Source organism: Anser cygnoides, chromosome 2, assembly GCF_040182565.1.
Source record: "Anser cygnoides isolate HZ-2024a breed goose chromosome 2, Taihu_goose_T2T_genome, whole genome shotgun sequence".
Lineage (NCBI taxonomy): Eukaryota > Metazoa > Chordata > Aves > Anseriformes > Anatidae > Anser > Anser cygnoides.
In genome coordinates, this window is record NC_089874.1 from 16,132,841 (window position 1) to 16,152,776 (window position 19,936).

The 19,936-nt window shown below is 40.4% G+C and overlaps 1 protein-coding gene and 1 long non-coding RNA gene across 3 annotated transcripts in view; one reads left to right on the forward strand and one right to left on the reverse strand.

The window, feature by feature from the left end:
* Positions 1-19,936, forward strand: part of LOC136790016 (uncharacterized) — a 301,984-nt gene that overhangs the window by 164,850 nt on the left and 117,198 nt on the right. The gene's annotated exons all lie outside the window — the stretch shown is intronic.
* Positions 239-19,936, reverse strand: part of ZEB1 (zinc finger E-box binding homeobox 1) — a 128,867-nt gene continuing 109,169 nt past the window's right edge. For both annotated transcript variants that reach the window (XM_066991530.1, XM_066991529.1), the window contains 5 exons: positions 18,185-18,387; positions 13,079-13,184; positions 9,759-11,569; positions 8,031-8,211; positions 239-2,705 (listed from right to left, as the gene is read on the reverse strand). In XM_066991530.1, coding sequence (XP_066847631.1) covers positions 2,167-2,705; positions 8,031-8,211; positions 9,759-11,569; positions 13,079-13,184; positions 18,185-18,387 — 2,840 coding nt within the window. In that variant the 3' untranslated portion in view covers positions 239-2,166. The remainder of the gene's footprint in view (positions 2,706-8,030; positions 8,212-9,758; positions 11,570-13,078; positions 13,185-18,184; positions 18,388-19,936) is intronic.

The following is a 19,936-nucleotide window of genomic DNA, read 5'->3' on the forward strand; positions in this document are numbered from 1 at the left end:
AAAAAATCACAAAAACGTGATTTGTTTTGAAAACTTAGTTGTTCTACTAACATTTGAAGAATCAACAAATTAATGTAGCGATCCCTTTACGTGTACACGGTCAAACATTTCTTTCACTTATACGCTCCTTACATCCAGTTGAAACCAGTATCTATACTGAAACAAGAATCATGTCTGAGTAACGTCGCAGAAATAATTTAAAACAATTATTTTAAATTACCAGAATAATGACAGTAAGTCAGACTTGTTGACGCATTTTATTGTGAGATGGGGAGTCTGGTAAAAAACTAGAAAATGACCAGGATGTAACAAGGAACTTAAAAATGAAGTTTCAGATTCGTAACATACATACATGAATACAGGAACAAATTGGCACAAAAATGTTAAACGTTGTTCCCAACACTGTTTATAAGATTATTCTAATTTGGCTTACTAAGGAAATGAGAGTTTTATGGTTAGGCTAATCTCTTAATAAAACTGCAGAGCATCATGCTATTAGTCACACAGTGAATTTCAAAATTTAAGAGCTTTATATTAAAAACTGGGTAAAGGTAAAATGAATTGATTGCAATTGTAAAATTAATACATTCCCATTTTAATTCATCTGTTCTACAGTCCAAGGCAAGTATAAATGTTAACATAACACTGTTAAATCAAATCTCAATGCAAGAGAACCGATTGCATCTCTACTTTAAATCTTATCAACTTTCCAAATTTTCATACTAAAATATATTATTGTATTAATACAAACTACAGTATTATACACTACACTGTGTAATAAATAAAGAAATATAAAAATAAGACACATAAATATAAAAGTTTTCTAAAACTAAAAAGGTACATATGTCAGTAAGAAGGGTATTAATACTGCCAGGTTTGAAGACATACAGTACAAAATGTTGCACAGATCTATAAACTAAAAGAAATAAAATAATACTGATAGGTAAAAATCAGCTAACATTGTTAATAAATGGGGTCCATAATAACTAACATTTGAAAATACTTATGAGCCAGATAACATGTCATGTATGTGTCTGAAATTAAAGTAAACCAATAAAGCAATAAAGCAGATTAGAAAATTTCCCTTGTAATTATTGTAGAGAAATTCTGCAAGTCAGGTATTAACCCAAAATACCACCAAATAATTAAATAATGAAATATACCAGTGTTCTTACTTCTCTGATGGTTAAGTGTTTTTTCCCCATGATTAGATTAGAAGTTTGATACAAATCAACAAATGCTAGTTATTGTAGGCCACACATTGGATAAAGGCTGGTTAGAGCCTTCGTAATACTGATAAATGGCACTTACAGCACACAGGTCTTGCATAAGGCCAAAGGAGATACAAAGCTTCATATCATATCCTTCATATTGTTACTACATACTCAAAACACAATTACAAACACGGATTTTGACGACTTTGCTGTCCTTACCAGTATTAACACTGTTAGTCCCTGCAATCAGAACTCAACAACAATCTTTTCAACTACATTTTTAACCACATGAGTAAGAAACTTCAGTTCTTCTATCATCTGCTTTCTTAAGGCTAACAATACACTTTAAATGATAATATGCTCTACTACAACATCTAATGTTATAAACTGCTACCTTCTAGGTTGAATTTACAAAGGTAGCCAAGCACTGTTTGCAACTGCATTATAGGTTTCTGCAAAAGGGAATTCTGTAGTGCAGAAGTTCTCACATTTTAAAAACGTAATAAAATACTGAAGCGGATTTAGGAAATGTTTTGCCATAAAAAAAAAAAAAATCATAAAAATCTCTCCCAATTGTACAGCTTAAAAATTAATCAACTCAAGAATGAAAATTAATACTGATAAAACAAACAATGCCAGATGCTTGTCTAATAAATCAGGTTTCCTACAACCTGTTAAATCTTTGCTTCCAGAGTCACTGTATTTTTCTAATCTGCTTCATGTTACAAACTTGTTCCTAACTTTGAAAACTGTGTGAAAAATTACTAAGTTTGAGGTTCAGGCACACCTGGATTTCTTTTTTTTTTTTCTTTTCTTTTTTTAAATATATATTTTTTTACACAGTAGTGAACAGAAATCACAGTATGCAGGCTACTGCGTTTCCATGAAAAGCATGTATAATATAGAATGAACTTCATTACCAATTTTTTTTCCTTATAGAAAAAACTATCATTTAAGCTTTATTTGTTTTTTCTTCTGACACCTGCCCATTATTCTGTATAACTTCTGTTTCTGCATTGCTTGCTTGATTTACAACTTCATCATTCTTGTTACCTTCAGTTTTCCCTTCTTCTTCTTCATCCTCTACTTCTTGTAGTTTTCTACATTCTTTTTCTTCCTGAAGTCCTTCTACCTCTTTTTCTTCCTCCTCCTCTTCCTCTTTTTCACTGTCTTCCTCTTCTTCCCTGGTTAAACTCTCTCTCTCATCCGAGTCGATCTGCGACGGAGATGCCCTGGCACCAACATGCTCAATATTTAGGACCTCCTGTCCCGTCTCTTCCTGCTCTGTGCTATCACGCTCTTCTGCCTCTCGTTTGCAATAGGAGTAGCGATGATTCATGTGTTGAGAGTAAGACCCCGAGTGTGAAAAACGCTTTCCACATTTGTCACATTGGTAGGGTTTTTCCCCAGAATGCAGTCGCATGTGTTCAATCAAATGGTGTTTGTGTTTGAATGCTTTTTTACAGATTCCACACTCATGAGGTCTTTTACCTAGAAAATAAAGCACAAACAACTGGACATTTTGTATTTAACATTTAAAAAAATTGTACTGATGCATTCATTATAAAATGCTGTTGGTGTATGTATTACCAACAATTAATAACTTTATTTAACAAGACATTCTGCTCCTAGTATTATCAGCCTGGGTTTCTTGCATGAGACCAAAGGATAAGAGTATAACGGTATGTTGGACCTAGGCCAAGGGGGGGGAACGGAAGCAGATTCCTGTTCGGGGTGGAAGGCGAGCCCTGTCCCTGCCCACCTCACCTTCCTATCTACCCTTATATAACAGGTATGAAGCTCTAGAACATAACAGTCAAAATAACAATGTAGACGAAAGCCCATCCCAGTTGGAGAGGGTGCCTAAGGCAAGGCAACCAAACCCCCGCACCGCTACATCTTCTGTCAAGAAAGAAAGAAGGGTTATCGTCATGTCCCTTCTGAAAGGGACAGAGGGCCCAACATGCCATCCAGACCCAACCCACAGGGAAGTCTGTTGCCTCCCTGGGGCTCGGGTGAGAGACATTGCTAGGAGAGTCATGCGCCTGGTACGGCCCACCGACTACTACCTGCTACTGTTTTTTCAGGCTGGTAATGATGAAGTAGCAAGGAGAAGTCCGAGAGGGACCTCAGGGCTTTGGGGCGACTAGTTAAAGGTTCAGGGGCACAGGTTGTGTTTGCCTCTGTCCTTCCGATACGGGGGATCGATGTTGATGAGCAGACTCGTCATATTAATACGTGGCTTTGGGACTGGTGCAACCGGCAGAACTTTGGGTTTGTTGATCATGGGAAGGTCTACGCGACACCGGGCCTGCTGGCACCAGATGGGATGTGCCTCTCTCAGAGCGGGAAAAGGATTTTTGCTCAGGAATTAGCGGGGTTGACAGATAGGGCTTTAAACTAGAGTCGAAAGGGGAAAGGGTAAAACCAGGCCCGCCGGTGACAAGCTAAGGGATGGCGCGCTGGAATCAGAGGGACTGCGTGCTAGTGAGGTCCTTCGGTCGGCTCCACAAGGTGCTGCATGTAGGGAGGCGCATTTGAAGTGCTTCTACACAAACACATGCAGTATGAGGAATAAAATGGATGAGCTAGAAGCCTTGGCCCAGTCCCACAGCTACGACATCATCGGCATAAGCGAAACCTGGTGGGATGAGTCCTGTGGCTGGTGTGTCGCAATAGATGGCTACAGGCTCTTCAGGAGGGACAGGCAGGGTAGGCGAGGTGGGGGGGTGGCGATGTACGTGAAGCAGGAGCTGGACTGTGTGGAACTTCAAGCTGGCGACGGCAAAGTTGACAGCCTCTGGGTAAGGACTAAGGGATGAACAAATAAAGGGGATGCCGCTGTGGGAGTCTGTTACAGACCACCTGGCCAGGACGACAACGCCGATGAATTATTCTTTGCGGAACTAAGAGGTGCCTCGAGATCAACTCCCCTTGTCCTTATGGGGAACTTCAACTTGCCAGACAGCAACTGGGATTACCACACGGCCAACATGAGCAAGTCCAGGAGGTTCCTAAAGCACCTAGATGATAACTTCTTGGTGCAGGTGCTAAGGGAGCCAGCTAGGAAAGGTGCCCTCCTAGATCTGTTGCTGGAGAACAGAGAAGGTCTTGTGGGGGACGTGGCAATTGGCAGCCATCTTGGTTATAGTGACCATGAAGTGGTTGAGTTTAGAATTTATGGCGACAGAAGGAAAACTGCCACCAAAACTTCAGCCCTGGATATGGGGAAAGCAGACTTCAGGCTGCTCAGGGAACTAGTCAGCAAGGTCCCCTGGGAAACTGCTTTTGAAGGCATTGGCGTCCATCAGCGCTGGTCAGTCTTTAAGCACTGCCTCCTAAAAGCACAGGATCAGGCAATTCCAAAGTATCAGAAGTCAAGTAGGCAGGGCAGAAGGCCGGCCTGGCTGACCAGGGATCTTCTTCTGGAGCTTAGGCAGAAAAACAAAATGTACGGCTGCTGGAAGCAGGGTCAGGCAACATGGAAGGAATACAGGGACACTGTTCACGTCTGTAGGGAGAAAATTCATATGGCCAAAGCCCAACTAGAGTTGAAGCTGGCCATGTCTGTGGGAGACAATAAAAAGATTTTTTTTAGATATGTGAACAGAAAAAGGAGGACCAAAGAAAATATAGGTCCGGTACTTGATGGGGAAGGTCACCTCACAGACAATGACATAGGCAAAGCAGAGACATTTAATGCCTTCTTTGCCTCCGTCTTCAATGCTGATGATGGGCTTCGGGACCCAGGGTGCCCTGAGCTGGGGGACCGTGACGGTGGGAATGATAAACTCCCAACCAACCCTGAACGTGTGTGAGATTTTCTGCTCCACCTGGATCCATACAAGTCCATGGGTCCGGACGGGATTAATCCCAGGGTGCTTAGAGAGCTGGCTGACATCATCGCAGGATCTCTCTCAATTATTTTTCAACTGTCTTGGGAATCTGGAGAGGTCTCGGTAGACTGGAAGCTGGCAAATGTTGTACCAATTTTCAAGAAGGGCAAGAAAGAAGACCCTGGCAATTACAGGCCTGTCAGTCTCACATCAGTGCCTGGTAAAATTATGGAGATTATCCTTGAAGTTACTGAAGTGCACCTGGGGGACAAGGCAGTCATTGGTCCCAGCCAACATGGGTTCACGAGGGATAGGTCCTGTTTAACAAATTTGATTTCCTTTTATGATAAGATCACCCATCTAGTTGATCAAGGGAAAACAGCTGATGTGATCTTTTGGATTTCAGCAAAGCTTTTGACACAGTTTCCCATAGGATCCTACTGGACAAAATGTCCAGCATGCAGCTAAACAAAAACATCATAAAATGGGTGAGCAATTGGCTGACGGGCAGGGCTCAAAGGGGGCCACATCAGGCTGGAGGACGGTCACCAGTGGGGTCCCCCAAGGCTCTATTTTAGGGCCAGTCCTCTTCAATGTTTTTATAAACGATTTGGATGTAGGACTAGAAGGTGTTTTGAGCAAATTTGCCGATGACACTAAACTTGGAGGAGTTATGGACTCTGTTGAGGGTGGAAAAACCTTGCAGAGAGATCTGGACATATTGGAGAGCTGGGTGATCACCAACCGCATGAAGTTTAACAAGAGCAAGTGCTGGGTCCTGCACCTGGGATGGGACAACCCTGGCTATACGTACAGACTGGGCGATGAGACGCTGGAGAGCAGCCCCGCAGAGAGGGATCTGGGGGTTGTGGTTGACAGCAAGTTGAATATGAGCCAGCAGTGTGCCCTGGCAGCCAGGAGGGCCAACCGTATCCTGGGATGCATCAAGCACAGCACTGCTAGTCAGTCGAGGGAAGTGATTGTCCCACTCTGCTCTGCACTGGTGCAGCCTCACCTCGAGTACTGTGTGCAGTTCTGGGCACCACAGTACAAAAAGGACATTAAACTGTTGGAGAGTGTCCAGAGGAGGGCTACGAAGATGGTGAAGGGCCTAGAGGGGAAGACGTATGAGGAGCGGCTGAGGTCACTTGGCCTGTTCAGCCTGGAAAAGAGGAGGCTGAGGGGAGACCTCTTCACGGCCTACTGCATCCTCACGAGGGGGAGTGGAAGGGCAGGCGCCGATCTGTTCTCTTTAGTCACCAGTGACAGGACCCGCGGGAACGGTGTCAAGCTGCAACAGGGGAGGTTTAGGCTAGACATCAGGAAGAGGTTCTTCACTGAGAGGGTGGTCGCATACTCGAACAGGCTTCCCAGGGACATAGTCACAGCACCAAGCCTGTCGGAGTTTAAGAAGTGTTTGGACTGTGCACTTAGTCACATGGTCTGAATTTTTGGGTAGACCTGTGTGGTGCCAGGAGTTGGACTCGATGATCCTTATGGGTCCCTTCCAACTTGGGATATTCTATGATTCTATGATTCTATGAAAACTAACATAAAAAGATAAAGAGATTCTCAGATACAATTTTGAGAACAAAAATGATTATAAATAAATTAGAAAATAAGGAATTTTTCTTGCAATAAATGTCATTCAAACTCAAAACCATTTTCACACTTCTACATTGATGGAAATTTTAAATCAACTAAGCTTTTATGTTAGCTTTTGTGTACAGGTCCTTGTAGCATGTCATAGGCAAAAGGAAAACCATTCTAAAATATTCTCTGGCACAGATGGGTGTCTTACATACAAAATTTGCTTCCAGTATATCAACTGGAAAAAAAAATTCCTTTCTTTGACTGAGTTCTCTTTCTGCTCTTTTTTCCTGCTTTCTACTTGCCTCTCTACTACTTGCCTTTCTGCTGCTGTTTTTAGAGACTCTTTTAAAGGCAGCACGGACCTAGTTATGTTATTTTGATTTCAACACTCAAAGTTGTTAGGCAAAACAACTTTGCACAGCCTTCGCCCAGACATAAAAAAATACAGACAATGAGACAGCAGTTTTCTGGTCGCGCTCCCTGTCAAATTATGTCAAACAAGCAGCATTTCTGAACACAACATTTAATTTAAAAGCAGAACAGAAAGCAAAATTGTGTTATGAAAGGGAGAAGTTAAGAGTCTCAGAGCAGGGAAGGTATGAAAACAGAAGATATCTTAACAAGCACAACTTGGGAAACTTGATCAAATGTTAAAGACAAAGGGGAGCATTTTATCTTTTTAATTCTGTATTTAAGTACGATGAACTAAAAACTTAATATGCAGAAAGACAATGTAGGCACTTAACCAGTAAGAAAAGAGATTTTTGAAGACATCACTGAAATAAGAGAGCAACACTTACTCAAAAAAAAAGACTAAGGATAGCGGAAGTGGAGCTAAAAGGAACAATTATGAAAAATTCGAAATAAAAATGAAAGCCACAAGGGTTTTCCTTTGGGGTTAGATTCTACATATCATGAATGTCTATTAACTTCAGATAACTACAAATTTGGCTCACTTTGAGAATCCTTTGTAGCCTGGCTTTCATGTGAAGTATCATACATATATATGGTCCTTTTTAAATAAATAAGTAAATAATATATGTATATATATATTCTTTCTTAATTAAAAACCAGACAAAATAAATTAGACATAATAAATCCTTGATTACAGATTGTGGTGTGCAGATGATTGTCCATGAGACAGATGGAAGAAAATCCCCATTTTTCTATTCAGGGTTTAGATCTTACAAATTTAAGAAACATAGAACTACAATTGTGTCAAACAAGTATACAAAACATGGGTTTTTAAAGAAGTCTGGGCACAGATGGTAATAAGGACTATTATACTTCTCTTACAACGTTTTCTGTGAACTGAATTCCAGTTGAGCTTATCAGTTACCCATGAGCAATAAAATAATGATCTGAAACTCCATTTCCTAGTACGTACCTGTGTGTTCATACTTATGTCTCAATAATGAACTGCTCTTCTGGAATATTTTGTCACATAAATCACATGCATACATCCCATTTTCTGTCTTTCTCATCTTTTTCTTTGGGGGTGTTGAATCAGAATCATTTTGATCTTCTACATTCGATACTCCTTCTGAGCTAGTGTCTTGCCTTTCATCCTTAAGAAAAATTACAAAAAAAGGTTGAGTTCAATAAAAAAATGCACTGATGCAGCACACAATTTATAAAATGTAAGCTGAAGCTACACAGTTATTTTCATTCCATTCAGTAAATGGCCAAACAAAATTGTTTAGACTTAAACTGTCAAAAAAAATCTTTCACTGCACCTATCTGCTCTGCAGTCCTTGCCATCATCCAGATGCAGAATTCTCAGGGCAACTGACTGTAATCATATCCAAACCTGACTGTTGGCCAGGTCTCAGCTACACTGGCTCATCACATTTTAAGGCCCCTAAAATATGTGCAATGTTAGGAAGGAAAGGATTATAGAGCTGTAAAATACCTTAAGAAGTGTTTGGAAGGTATAAGAGCCTATTAGATACCTATCTGCATTTTTGAATGAGCGTTTGTCCCCCACATTTTGCTACTTCACAGGTTTTACGGAAGATTTTTTGGCGAAGTTATCACAAAAAGCTATCTATCATTTGAATTTATATAACTGACCACCGTTTTCCTCATAAATCTACCAAAAATCCTAGTTAAAATAAGATATGGCGGATTTCAAATGTTTCATTAACAAAAAGTTGTCCATGTATTGTAACTGTTGCCTATTTCTAAGCATTTCAGGTGTTAAAGCTCACCTGTAAGTAGCGTAGCATTTTCTACTGATAGTATCACAACACACATAATTAATTTTGTCATATATTATCAAATCTGAATATTAAAATGTATGTATTAGTTACCTCATATTTTGTCTGCCTCCTAAACTCTAACACATAAGCAGCCCTGTCAATCTTCATGGCTCCCCAGTCCCTGGCTATACAGAAGCCTGCATAAAATGCTGAACAGCCTATTTCTACGATTTAATTAGAAATGCTAAGTCTTTACGTAAGTCAGTTCAGTTCTGCTCTGTCCCTACCTCCATATACATTGGTATCTCTCAGCCCAACTGACCCTGGTTAGATCACATCTAGCGGTACCCAGGGAGGAACCGATCAGGGTACAGGAGTGGTGCACGACAAAGATAATACCCACCCTACTTCCAATTGAAAATGCTTCCGAATTTTGTTTAAAGTGCTGTTATTGTGTAGGATGAATTCAGTTACTCTGCAAGCTAAGAAAGCAGAGCAGAGTGAAAAGAATAGCAAGAACTTAAAATGGTTTATTTTCTGGATGTGGGGAAAGAGGAGATAAGGAATCTAAGCCATGGCTTTACTTCGGTTTTTGATCAGGAGAACTAAACTGTCTTTAAAATACTGAGCACTAATGTTCAAGAAGACACTTCTGAACGGCACAATTGAGTGAAGAATCGACTTGTCCATGCACAGAACTAGACTGCAGCTGTCAGTCTAGACTCCAGCTGACTGAGCTGACTAGCTTTGCAAAGGTGTTAATAGTGACACCTAGTACCTGTTAATAGTCAAACCGAATAAACGGGACAGTTTGTGTTTACATTTTATTTAATGTAACAATTTTCTATTAGTTTAGTATGGATACAGAGTGAACACATCATATACAGTGCACAGGAACACACAGGCTTCAGTACCTGACTTCCATTGGCTTGGGTCTGTTTTGGTGGTGTTTCCTGAACTGCAGGACTAACTGTAGTAGAGTACGTATAAGCCACCTGGGGAATCAAAATGGTTTGCTTATTGGCAGCGAGAGCTCTCAAGCATGGAACACTGTTCTGGTCAGCAATGGCAACAATTGTAGGTAACTGGGCAGTGACTGTAGGTATAGCAATATTTATGGGATTGGCACTTGGTGGGATTACATTTACAATAGGATCAGAGTCTGTAATACTGTTGTCCTTTTGTGGTTCTTTTTTTGCACAAGTTAAATTCAAAGGTTCTTCTTGGACAGAATAAACACTGTTCTGGTAAACACTAGTTATGGTAGATCTTTCCAACAGTTCTCCATGTTGCTTTGGTAGCGAAAGGTCAAGAGGTTCAATTTGTGGCTCTTCTTGTACACCCTCTGCCGTGTACGTATAACCCTGTGAATTTCGTGATGAAGAAAGGTTTAGTGGCGATGGGGATGGCGTGCTACTGCGTGAACCATTCAGAGTTGATCCCCCTGATAAAGTCTGAGATTTTGTTGTACTGACTGGATTTTCTGAATTACTTGTGCTGTTCTGGGGTTCACTCACATTTGTAGTTGCTGCTTGATCATCGTTATCTGTGGGGCTGCTTACTTTAGCTTGTTCGGGAGAAGATGGTCCAGAAGAGTGCACAGAAATTTGTCCAGCTTGCATTTTTTCAAACCACTTTTTTACCACATCCAGTGGTAGGTTTACTGAATCGGCTATTTTTGAAAGCTCTTCTGCGCTTGGTTGTGCATTTAATGCATAATATGCTTTTAGGAGCGATAAAAGGTTCTTTAAAGGTGGCTGACCAGGAGACAAGTTGTTCTCCCCAGTTTCTGATGGGACAGGGGAGTCAGACTTCTCAGCTTCTGTTTCACTGGACTGAGGAAGCTGAGGAGGATTTTTTGTTTCATAGTGCTTTAATTCTTGAAGTGCATTAAGATCTCCTGGACAGTCATCACAAAGAAGACAAGTGCTATCATTGGTCTCTCCTTCAAAGTTCTTATCTTTCTCAGACTTCACCGTAAGATCTTCTGGTAATTTTTCATTTTTGCAACTGTTTGCAGGAACAGAGTGTTCTTTTTTTAGATTTTGTGGAACAACCTGAAGTTGACTTGGCTGCTCCAAGCTGTAGTTAATGATAATTTTGGTTGTCCCATCTTGGTCAACCAAAGGAAGACTGATAGCTGAAATGAGGGAATGGCCAGCTTGTTGTATAGATGCATTGCTGATTGTTTCTTGTTCTTTGGATGCAAGACTAGCATGATTGTTTTCCAATACTTGCCTTATTACATTACCATCCACTGCCACTTTAAGTACGTTTTGAATGTCACTTAAGTTGATGCTTATGGGAGACACCAGACCTACTGTTGGCAGAACAACAGCTTGCACCACACCCTGAGGAGAACTGGTTGCCTGCAATGGGCTACCACCACTAAAAACCCCATTCTGCAAAGGGGTTGAACAATTAATTCCTGAAGCAACCACTATGGGCTTGAATTCATAATCCACAGGTTCAGTTTTAATTTGGTTAACAGGAAGTTGCTCTTGCAAGGGTTTATTTTCTATCTTTTGTCGTATCTGTGGTCTTGCTGGGCTACCGGGTGATGCAGAAAGGGAAGGGGAGGAGCACTGAGACGTCTTGAGCCCTGACCGAGCTCGACCATTCACGGGCATCAAACCAATGCACTTCTTACTGCTTATGTGTGAGCTGTATGAACCAGAATGGGAAAAACGTTTCTTGCAGTTTGGGCACTCATATGGCTTCTCTCCTGAAGATCAAAAGAAAAAAAAAAAGAAAGAAGAAAAAAGGTGCATGCAATGTTTCATCAGGTTACAGTGTAACTTCATCAAGCACAGTAAACAGAAAAGAATACATCAAAATTAGCTTTCAAAGAGTCCTAGAGAAAAAAATCCTTTACAGTGAATTGAACACCTAAAGCAATTACATCATCTCTAGCTCTGATCCTAGGATCTCTGATAAGTTTAACTGTGGTCCAATAGAAGACAAAGGATGGCACCCACATGATCATGATACATTCTGGTACTTCCCAGTAACTGCCTACATATCACATGAATGAGTCTAAACGATACTTGCGGATTTCATTAAACTTCATTCCAGCAGTAATATTACTAATGTCAGAAGAAGCATTAAACACTTCAGAATGGAAAAAAAGCAGAATATGTTTAACCAAAGAAAAATACAAATGGCATAAATGTAAATCATAATTAAATAAGGAGCTGCATTTTTCTGCAGCAAATACAAATACAAAATATCTGTATTTTCCTGTAATGCTCATCGGCTGAATATAAACAAGCGAAGTTTAGGTAAAGGGAAACCAGAACCATGCGTAAGACCAATGTCTGTTTGCCTTCAGAGATGAGTATCAGGTTAAATGGTCAGGAAGATGCATACAAATATGCAATCGTTACACCCACGGAGTTGACTTTTCAGGGGATCTGTGTTACAGAGGAAAAGGAAAAAGCCAGAACAGCTGGCTTTCTTCAGAATGAAAACTGCGTTGGCTGAAGCTTTCCCATGCACAGACACAGATGCCAGTACTCTGTGGAAATGAAATGAATTTGATGTTTGCTGAGGGAAGACTTCTGAGTAAGGTGCTCTTAATTGCTATTATCATGGCCAAGCAACCAATAAGAAGGGAAAAGACGGCCTAACACCCTGTTTTCAGACTTATTGTTAGTGGGTACATTTGGGTTAAAGAGAGAAAATAAGAAGCTCTTCTGAGTGACTTATTATATAATATAATGAATATTAATATACAATACTACACATTAATTTATTGCAAATTGAAACTGTTGTGACAGTGTATCACAATTTCAGACCTGTGTCTTAAGGCTATTTTAATATCACTATTGTGGAATGATGAAAATCACAGCCACAGTAGGAAGCACAGTTGTTATATCCTGATTGTTATCAACGAAAATTTTCTAGCAAGGCTCATAACATGCAGCGTGGTCTGCAAACACTGAGAAAAACCAGACCAGTAAAAAGGACTGGAAGGATGCCCCCATTTCTTCTGTCACAAGTGAAGTTTTCCTTAAGTGTCAGAGCTCAAGCTGCAACTGTAAATCCTTAAGTCATCCTACTTACTTTCTGCACGCAGCTGAAGGCTGCAGTCAGTAGGTGCAGAATCTCAGAGGAAGAAAAAAGAAACACCCGTCGTATTTTAAACTTAGACTTACAAGGCTGATATCTCATCAAAGTTACAGAAAGTAGGAATGGTAACATTAGTACATAATTCAATGCTTGATTTATTTACCACTGTGGATTCGTAGGTGCTCCTTTAGATGATGCTTGTATTTAAAAGCTTTTCCACATTCAGTGCACTTGAATTTTCGATTACCGCTGGATTGCGTCACATGTCTCTGTAAGAAAAAAAATAACATTATTGCACAGAACAGCATATTGGAAAAAATTTCGTGTTTTCACATTGTAACAGAGAAAATGCAATACAAAACTGAAAATAATCAATCATAATTTTAAGAGACTGAAGGTGGTATGTGTTATGCATGAAAAAGAAACAAATTAGAAGTCAGGTTAAAACTGAACCATGTGTATCTTCTGAATAAATCTGGTACAGTAAAAAGAAAAAAAGCATTTGCCCCTTCTCCTAACTTCAGATGAAGCTTGTACTGACATGCTATATGAGTAAGAAGTTCCAAGATGTATGCTAATTCAATTTGTGAAAGCAAAAAACCAAGAAAAACCCCAAGCCCACCAACCACAGAATATGTCACACAGAATAGAGAAACATTAAAGCATATAAAAGCCTGTTTAAAGTTTAATCAGGTGACTTGATTTTTCCATTTACATGCTTCCAGTGCTTACTGTTGGCCTTGGATTCCTTTATGTAATGGTGCCACAGGATTGCTCAAGAGAAGATGGCTCAGTGACAACAAAGGCACTCTCAGTCACAATTAATTCTCAAAATAAATGCAAAAAACTAAATTAAAATAAATATCGAGAGATTTCCCAAGTACACAACATCACACTTCCTCACTGTTTGCATTGAAGCTCTGTAATTATTTTTGTTATATTTCACCTTTTGGGAGCATTTATTGTCAAGTACTTTTAAATTTTAATCAAATTACTTTTAATATAGCTTTTTCCTTATAACTTAAGAAAAAACAAAAGCAAAGAAAGGCAGGGAAATATATGGACTGTATACGTGAAATATATATGCTCGATTTAATTTTTTTTACAAACTTTATAGATCTATGAATGTGTATTTTTAAAGACAAAAATTGCATGTGGTTTAGAACGTGGAGCTGATTGATTGCCAACACAAAATAGAGCAATGGAAGTTTTTTTGCTGTTCCAACCAATCGTGTCTTTATAACAGCAGCAGCTCCTTTTTAAGCAGAGCTAACTTTGCAGAGAGATACCCTACCACCATTTGGATGCAGCTGCAGACCTTCGGTAACTGGCGAGCATTTTCATAAACTCATTAGCAGAGCTATTCACGTACCCCGGGGAAACAGCCTGTGCGCGGGCAGCCAGCAGGCAGCAGCTGATGCGCGTTCACTTCCCCTGCGGGAGGCTGCGGCGGGGATCCTCTGCCCACCCGGCTGGGCTGCGGTGGCCACCGGCTGAGCAGGGACCTGCCCGGCCCTGGGACTGCTCCCCGAGAGCCTGCTGGGGGTCGAGGGCTCTGCTGGAGAAGGGGGGGGATGGATAGGAAGGCAGGGTGGCGTTCCTGCCCTGATTTATGAGCGATGGTCTTGAGAACGTTTAGCTGCGAGAGTTTGCTGGTTGAGGGAGTTTGAGGACTCTGCTCTGAGGTGTGCTGTCCAAATGTTCAAGCCCCCTGTTCTGTACCCTGTCCTACTTCACATGATACAGACACTAACCAAAGACAAATTGAAAAAGGATAATCTAAATTGCTTCCAAGTACTCTAATTCTGCGTTTCTCTCAGGATAAGCATTTGTTTAAGCTGCAGTTTTCACCTCTCAGCAGATCCTGTTCAGATCCACCTCTGTGCGCTCTCCTTTCAGCCTTCTCCAAGTCTCCGCAGCGAGGTCTCCACTCCGATTTACCCTGATTAGACCCCTGTTCCCCCGTTTGTCACCTGTCTTTTGCTAGTCCACACATCTTCTGAGCTTTGTTTCACTACATATGTTGAAGATGATGCTCTAGAAGATTGTGGCTGACTCACTGCGCTTTAATGATCCAGCTTCACTGAGTCTGGGGAACCGTGTCAGGATTTACTTAAGCTTGCAGAGAATCAGTTACTGCTGTTTGACTTGAGATTATGCAAGTTAAAGGATCTCAGCATGCAAACAGCTACTGCAGATGCTGGACTACATACATACTAATACTAAATATTACTGCATTTATTCAAGCTGTCAAAAATATTTCTGCTCCAGTCTTTAAAATTCAACGTGCTGCTTCCCTGGCATGGAAGCTTACATTTCTTTTACCAAATTTGTAATGAGTCTTTCTGTTTTCCTGGTTACAGCCATAAGCTGCTTTCAGTGCTTTGAGCCTTCTGCTAGGTAGCATTTCCATCTGTGTTGCCTTACCTTCTTATATTTGTAATTCTTTATTCAGCTTTCTCTTATCTCTGTCCCTCCTACACTTCATTTATTTATTTTAAATCTGGGATATCCTCAAGAGGTACACTGCAGAATCTTCTTTAGAACTAACTGAGAAATCATGACTCTTCTCTGAAGTACCATCTGTGATGCTTTCACCTTCATTTTCTCAGATTCAAATATTTTTACCGCTTCCAGTACTGTTAAATCTGTATTTTTGTGTCTCTGATGTGTGATATATTGTTTAATGCACTGTACATAACTGCTGTTTTCTGTTCGTTAAGAGTTAACCTCAGCATTCAGACCATAATCTTCTGCATTTCTTTTAGGACTGAAAGAAGAAACATCGTCCTTAAGGTCTGTAAGTAGCCACGAACAGAGCTCTACATCAAATATTTACTGTGCTTTGGACAGAAGTCCACTCTCTTCATACTAGAGAAATGAAACCACTAATGGGAATCCTGAAAAGTTGTTTGGAAAATAGGAATCACAGGTAAATTGGTGGCCTTTCACAGACAATTTGGTAATGGTCTTCTGAATGGTCATTCGTCAGCTGCGTCCATGGCAATATGGAATTTTATCAGACTAGCTCTGGGTGCTTTGTAGATAGATGAGAAGAAAAACAAAACACAGGAAGCATTTATCCATACTGCATCTCTTTGGGGGATCAGATGTGAAAGCAGGTGATACACATCCACCATTGCCGCCTACTCACCCTTAGCTGGTGCCAGAGCAAGTGTACAGCAGTATGAGGAAAGGGGGGGACAGGGAGGAGAGGAGAGGGATGGAGGAGACGGTGCAGGATCAGTGCTCAGCTCTCCACTGGAGCAGAAGCAGCAGCAAAGCCTGCCATGTTTGCCTCTTCCTCAGAGGAAGGCACAGCCTGCACATACCTCTTCCGCTGCCTCCACTACACTCGAAATTATCTTTGCTCACTGCTTCCAGTTATAAAACTGTCACATGCTGGCCACTGATCAGCTAACAGAAAGTTATCCAAATAATCTGCTTTCAGGGCACGTCCTTTATGAATAAGGAAGAACAGGAAACGTTGAGTTTTGAAGATGTTGCTGTTGAAGATCCATGGCCAGGAGGCCTATACTTTACTATAGATAAAATTCAGCTTTCCATTACACAAACGATGTAACCATGTGCATGAAGCAAATCTGATGACACGACAACATTGTGACAATAACATAAACAAATAAGCATTTCAAATTTACCAAGTATCTGCACTACTATAGTTCTGACTCTGGCTATGGCTCTAGAAAATCACATGTAACCTGGTGAATGTTGAGTTCCAGATACTTCACAGAAACAATATTCCTGCTTATCAAATGCAGTCATGTCCTTCAGAAGTATAAGCCCATTAAAATATCTCACACATTTCCTGCAGCAACACAATGCTTCATTTTCTAGCAATTCTTCTGAGACTGTTTATTCACTTGATATTTTTTTCTCTTTTCTTTCAAACTATATGCAAAAATGGGAAGTCCTCCCAACTACTTCATTCTTCTACTTTTAGGCTTCTGGTTGGAAAAATGGAAAATAAAAGTGGTAGCTTACAGCAACAAGACTTTACAAAAAGCTCTCATCGATTTTAGTCAGAATTATAAGCTGTATATAAGATGATAGCTTTAAAGTGGAAGCCAAGCCAATAAGAGAGCAAGGCAGAAATGAATTGTTCAGGGGAAATACTTGTGAATAAACAAGAGCTGCCCTGCCAGAACACGCTGGCAAGGTTATTCCAAACCCTGCGAAACAGTAAAACCCTTGCCACTAGATTGCCCTTACTTCTTGTAAAAACTTTTCCTGAATGTATTCGCTCAGATGTAAAGAAGGACACTACAGTTTTAACCTTGTTGAACTCTTTGACTTGTCAAACAGGGGTTAGCAATACGTAAAAGAGCATCTCCTTTTTTCTATTGGATGTTACAGCTTTCAGATTTTCAGTTTAATGAAAATGGGAAGGGAAGGGAAGGGAAGGGAAGGGAAGGGAAGGGAAGGGAAGGGAAGGGAAGGGAAGGGAAGGGAAGGGAAGGGAAGGGAAGGGAAGGGAAGGGAAGGGAAGGGAAGGGAAGGGAAGGGAAGGGAAGGGAAGGGAAGGGAAGGGAAGGGAAGGGAAGGGAAGGGAAGGGAAGGGAAGGGAAGGGAAACCTCAGGTCTCTCAGTAGTAGTGAGGTGGCCAACTCACCAGGGCATTTCAAGGAACCATGCCCTTGGGTTAATCAATGAACCAGAGAAAACAAGCTCAGAATATTTTTAGCCCTTTCTATTGCTTTATTTAGTATTGAAACACTGTAATTTACGCACGAACAATTTTTTGTATATTGTCTTATAGCATGGGTCATATTTATAAATTATATCTCACAGTTCAGGCAAATGAATCAACACAATGGATTGTTTCTTCAGGGCAAAAATGGCTACACTCAATTTTGAATCGGCCAAACAGGATATATGGAAGAAAAATATAAGTATTTCACTAAAGATGTGAGATCAAATTTGAGTCACAACTCTTACGTAATGTTAGGTGATGAACAGAAAAACCTAATCACCTGTAAATGCAATAAAGCACTTCTGAAAACTAAAACTCAAACCCAATTATACTGTGTTGATGAATGAAAGCACAGGAATTCACATCTCATCCTTTGATAGCAAGGGAGGAAGTCTGACTTCATCAGCAAGCTTAAGTAAATGCCCCAGGATTGGGACTCCAGCCAGCGAATACTCTGAGATGAGTATCTGACATGCTCTGTACAGACATCTCTGCTCACACACCAACTCACGGCGCTGCTGCAGAAGACAGCAAATCCTCCAGCCCGGTGGCACTTACCTGATCTCGTCCCGACTTGTGCGATGTCATGTGGCGGTCCAGCTGAGTCCTGTACGCGAACGTGTAACTGCACAAGGAGCAACTGAAGTTATCTTCGTTCTTTTCATGGCGGTACTTAATGTGTTCCTTCAGAGAGGTAAAACGCTTGTACCCTCTATCACAATACGGGCAGGTGAGCAGTTGGGAAAATGCATCGGGCGTTCCTACACAGGAGAGAGAACACACCATATTTAAATAAACTGTAAGCTCTGAATTTACCTACACCGATTGTAATTGTAAGAAAACATGCAGCTGCTAGGAAGCTCCATCTGTTTTAGAAAAGGAATAATGACCATTTATATTTTTTCCACAGGTATTACCTTTCTAACTGCAGTAGGATGCAGCTGTCCCACTGTGCTATGGAGGATGTCAGCACAATGACACCAAACCGAGCCACACCTCTGTCCCTAAGTCTGTTGGACTTTGCTACACAGCGCCAGAGCTCCTGCATATGTACTTCTGATTAAAAAGTACTCTGAAAATTGTAAAACGTGGTTGAAGATCCAGTAAGCTTTGTAGACTTGGCCAGCCCAATCACTGGCAACCCTGAAATCATGTTTACAAATTAAGTCTAGCACTAAAACATTTAATGGTCATCCAATTTCAGTCCCTAAGGAATAAACAGTATTTGCTTCCTGCAGAGAACAATTTTTTTTTCTCTTCACACAGAATTGTAAGAGGAAGGAGAATAGAAACATGGTTTATAATCTTAGTTATACACAGATACGCACCCTTTAGTAGGACATAGTGTCTGCAAGAGAAGTGGATAAGTGACAGAAAGGAGAGATCAAATCAAATGTGATGCCATAAATATGATTTTAATATAACCTATGGATTTTACTCTACTGGCTTTCATGAAGTTATTTCTGTGTCAGTACAGTAAAAAGTGAAATCAAATTAAAGCTGAATATTAATTTGACAAGAATATTTCTGAGAAGTCACCATTTATGAAATTTTAACTCCATCTCTTCTTACCAAGCATATATTTATGCCCCATATGTAGTAACTGATTCTACGTTAGAATTGTTTTTTTCCTCAGAGATTCTTACTTTACATCTTACTTTACAGATTAATGAAAATGTGCTTACCTAAAAGCAGGGTTTGCTGTACTTGCTGTGCTATTTATAAGGTGTGGTATCCTCTAATGACCATCCTAACCTTCCATGCTTCAAGGGAAAACATATTCTGCAATGATGCACCTATCCACTGGGCTAAGTGAGAGCAGGAGGGGAAGGTGGAATGTCCTCACAGATTATCATTTTATGATCTGAAGCATGAGGGGCAAATTTGTACAGATTGTCATTTTAAGTTGCTGAACTATAAGCATTATTAATACTCCTAAAATTAACCAGTAGTTTCTAAAGTACTTCTGAATTATTTATCTTTGTGACCTCTTCCAGCAGTTATTACCATAGATTGATTATATGCTCTATAAAGTAGCAATTCCTTTTGTTTGTGTGGAATTTACTGACTTTATTTTTACTGCAATTGCTCTTACAAAACTAAAAAAGGAAGAGTCAGACCAGTTTTCATTAATACTTAAAAACAGCACCTTCTCTGTCATACAGGATCTTTTTCATTCCTTATGAGAACCGGCTAGGTAATCCTCACATTTCACTGTTTTTATTTTGGTGTAGTTCTACCCATTTAAGTTTCTTATTTTCCCAGATTAGGTATGTTTTCCAGAAATGAACACATCCCCGTATGTGTGGA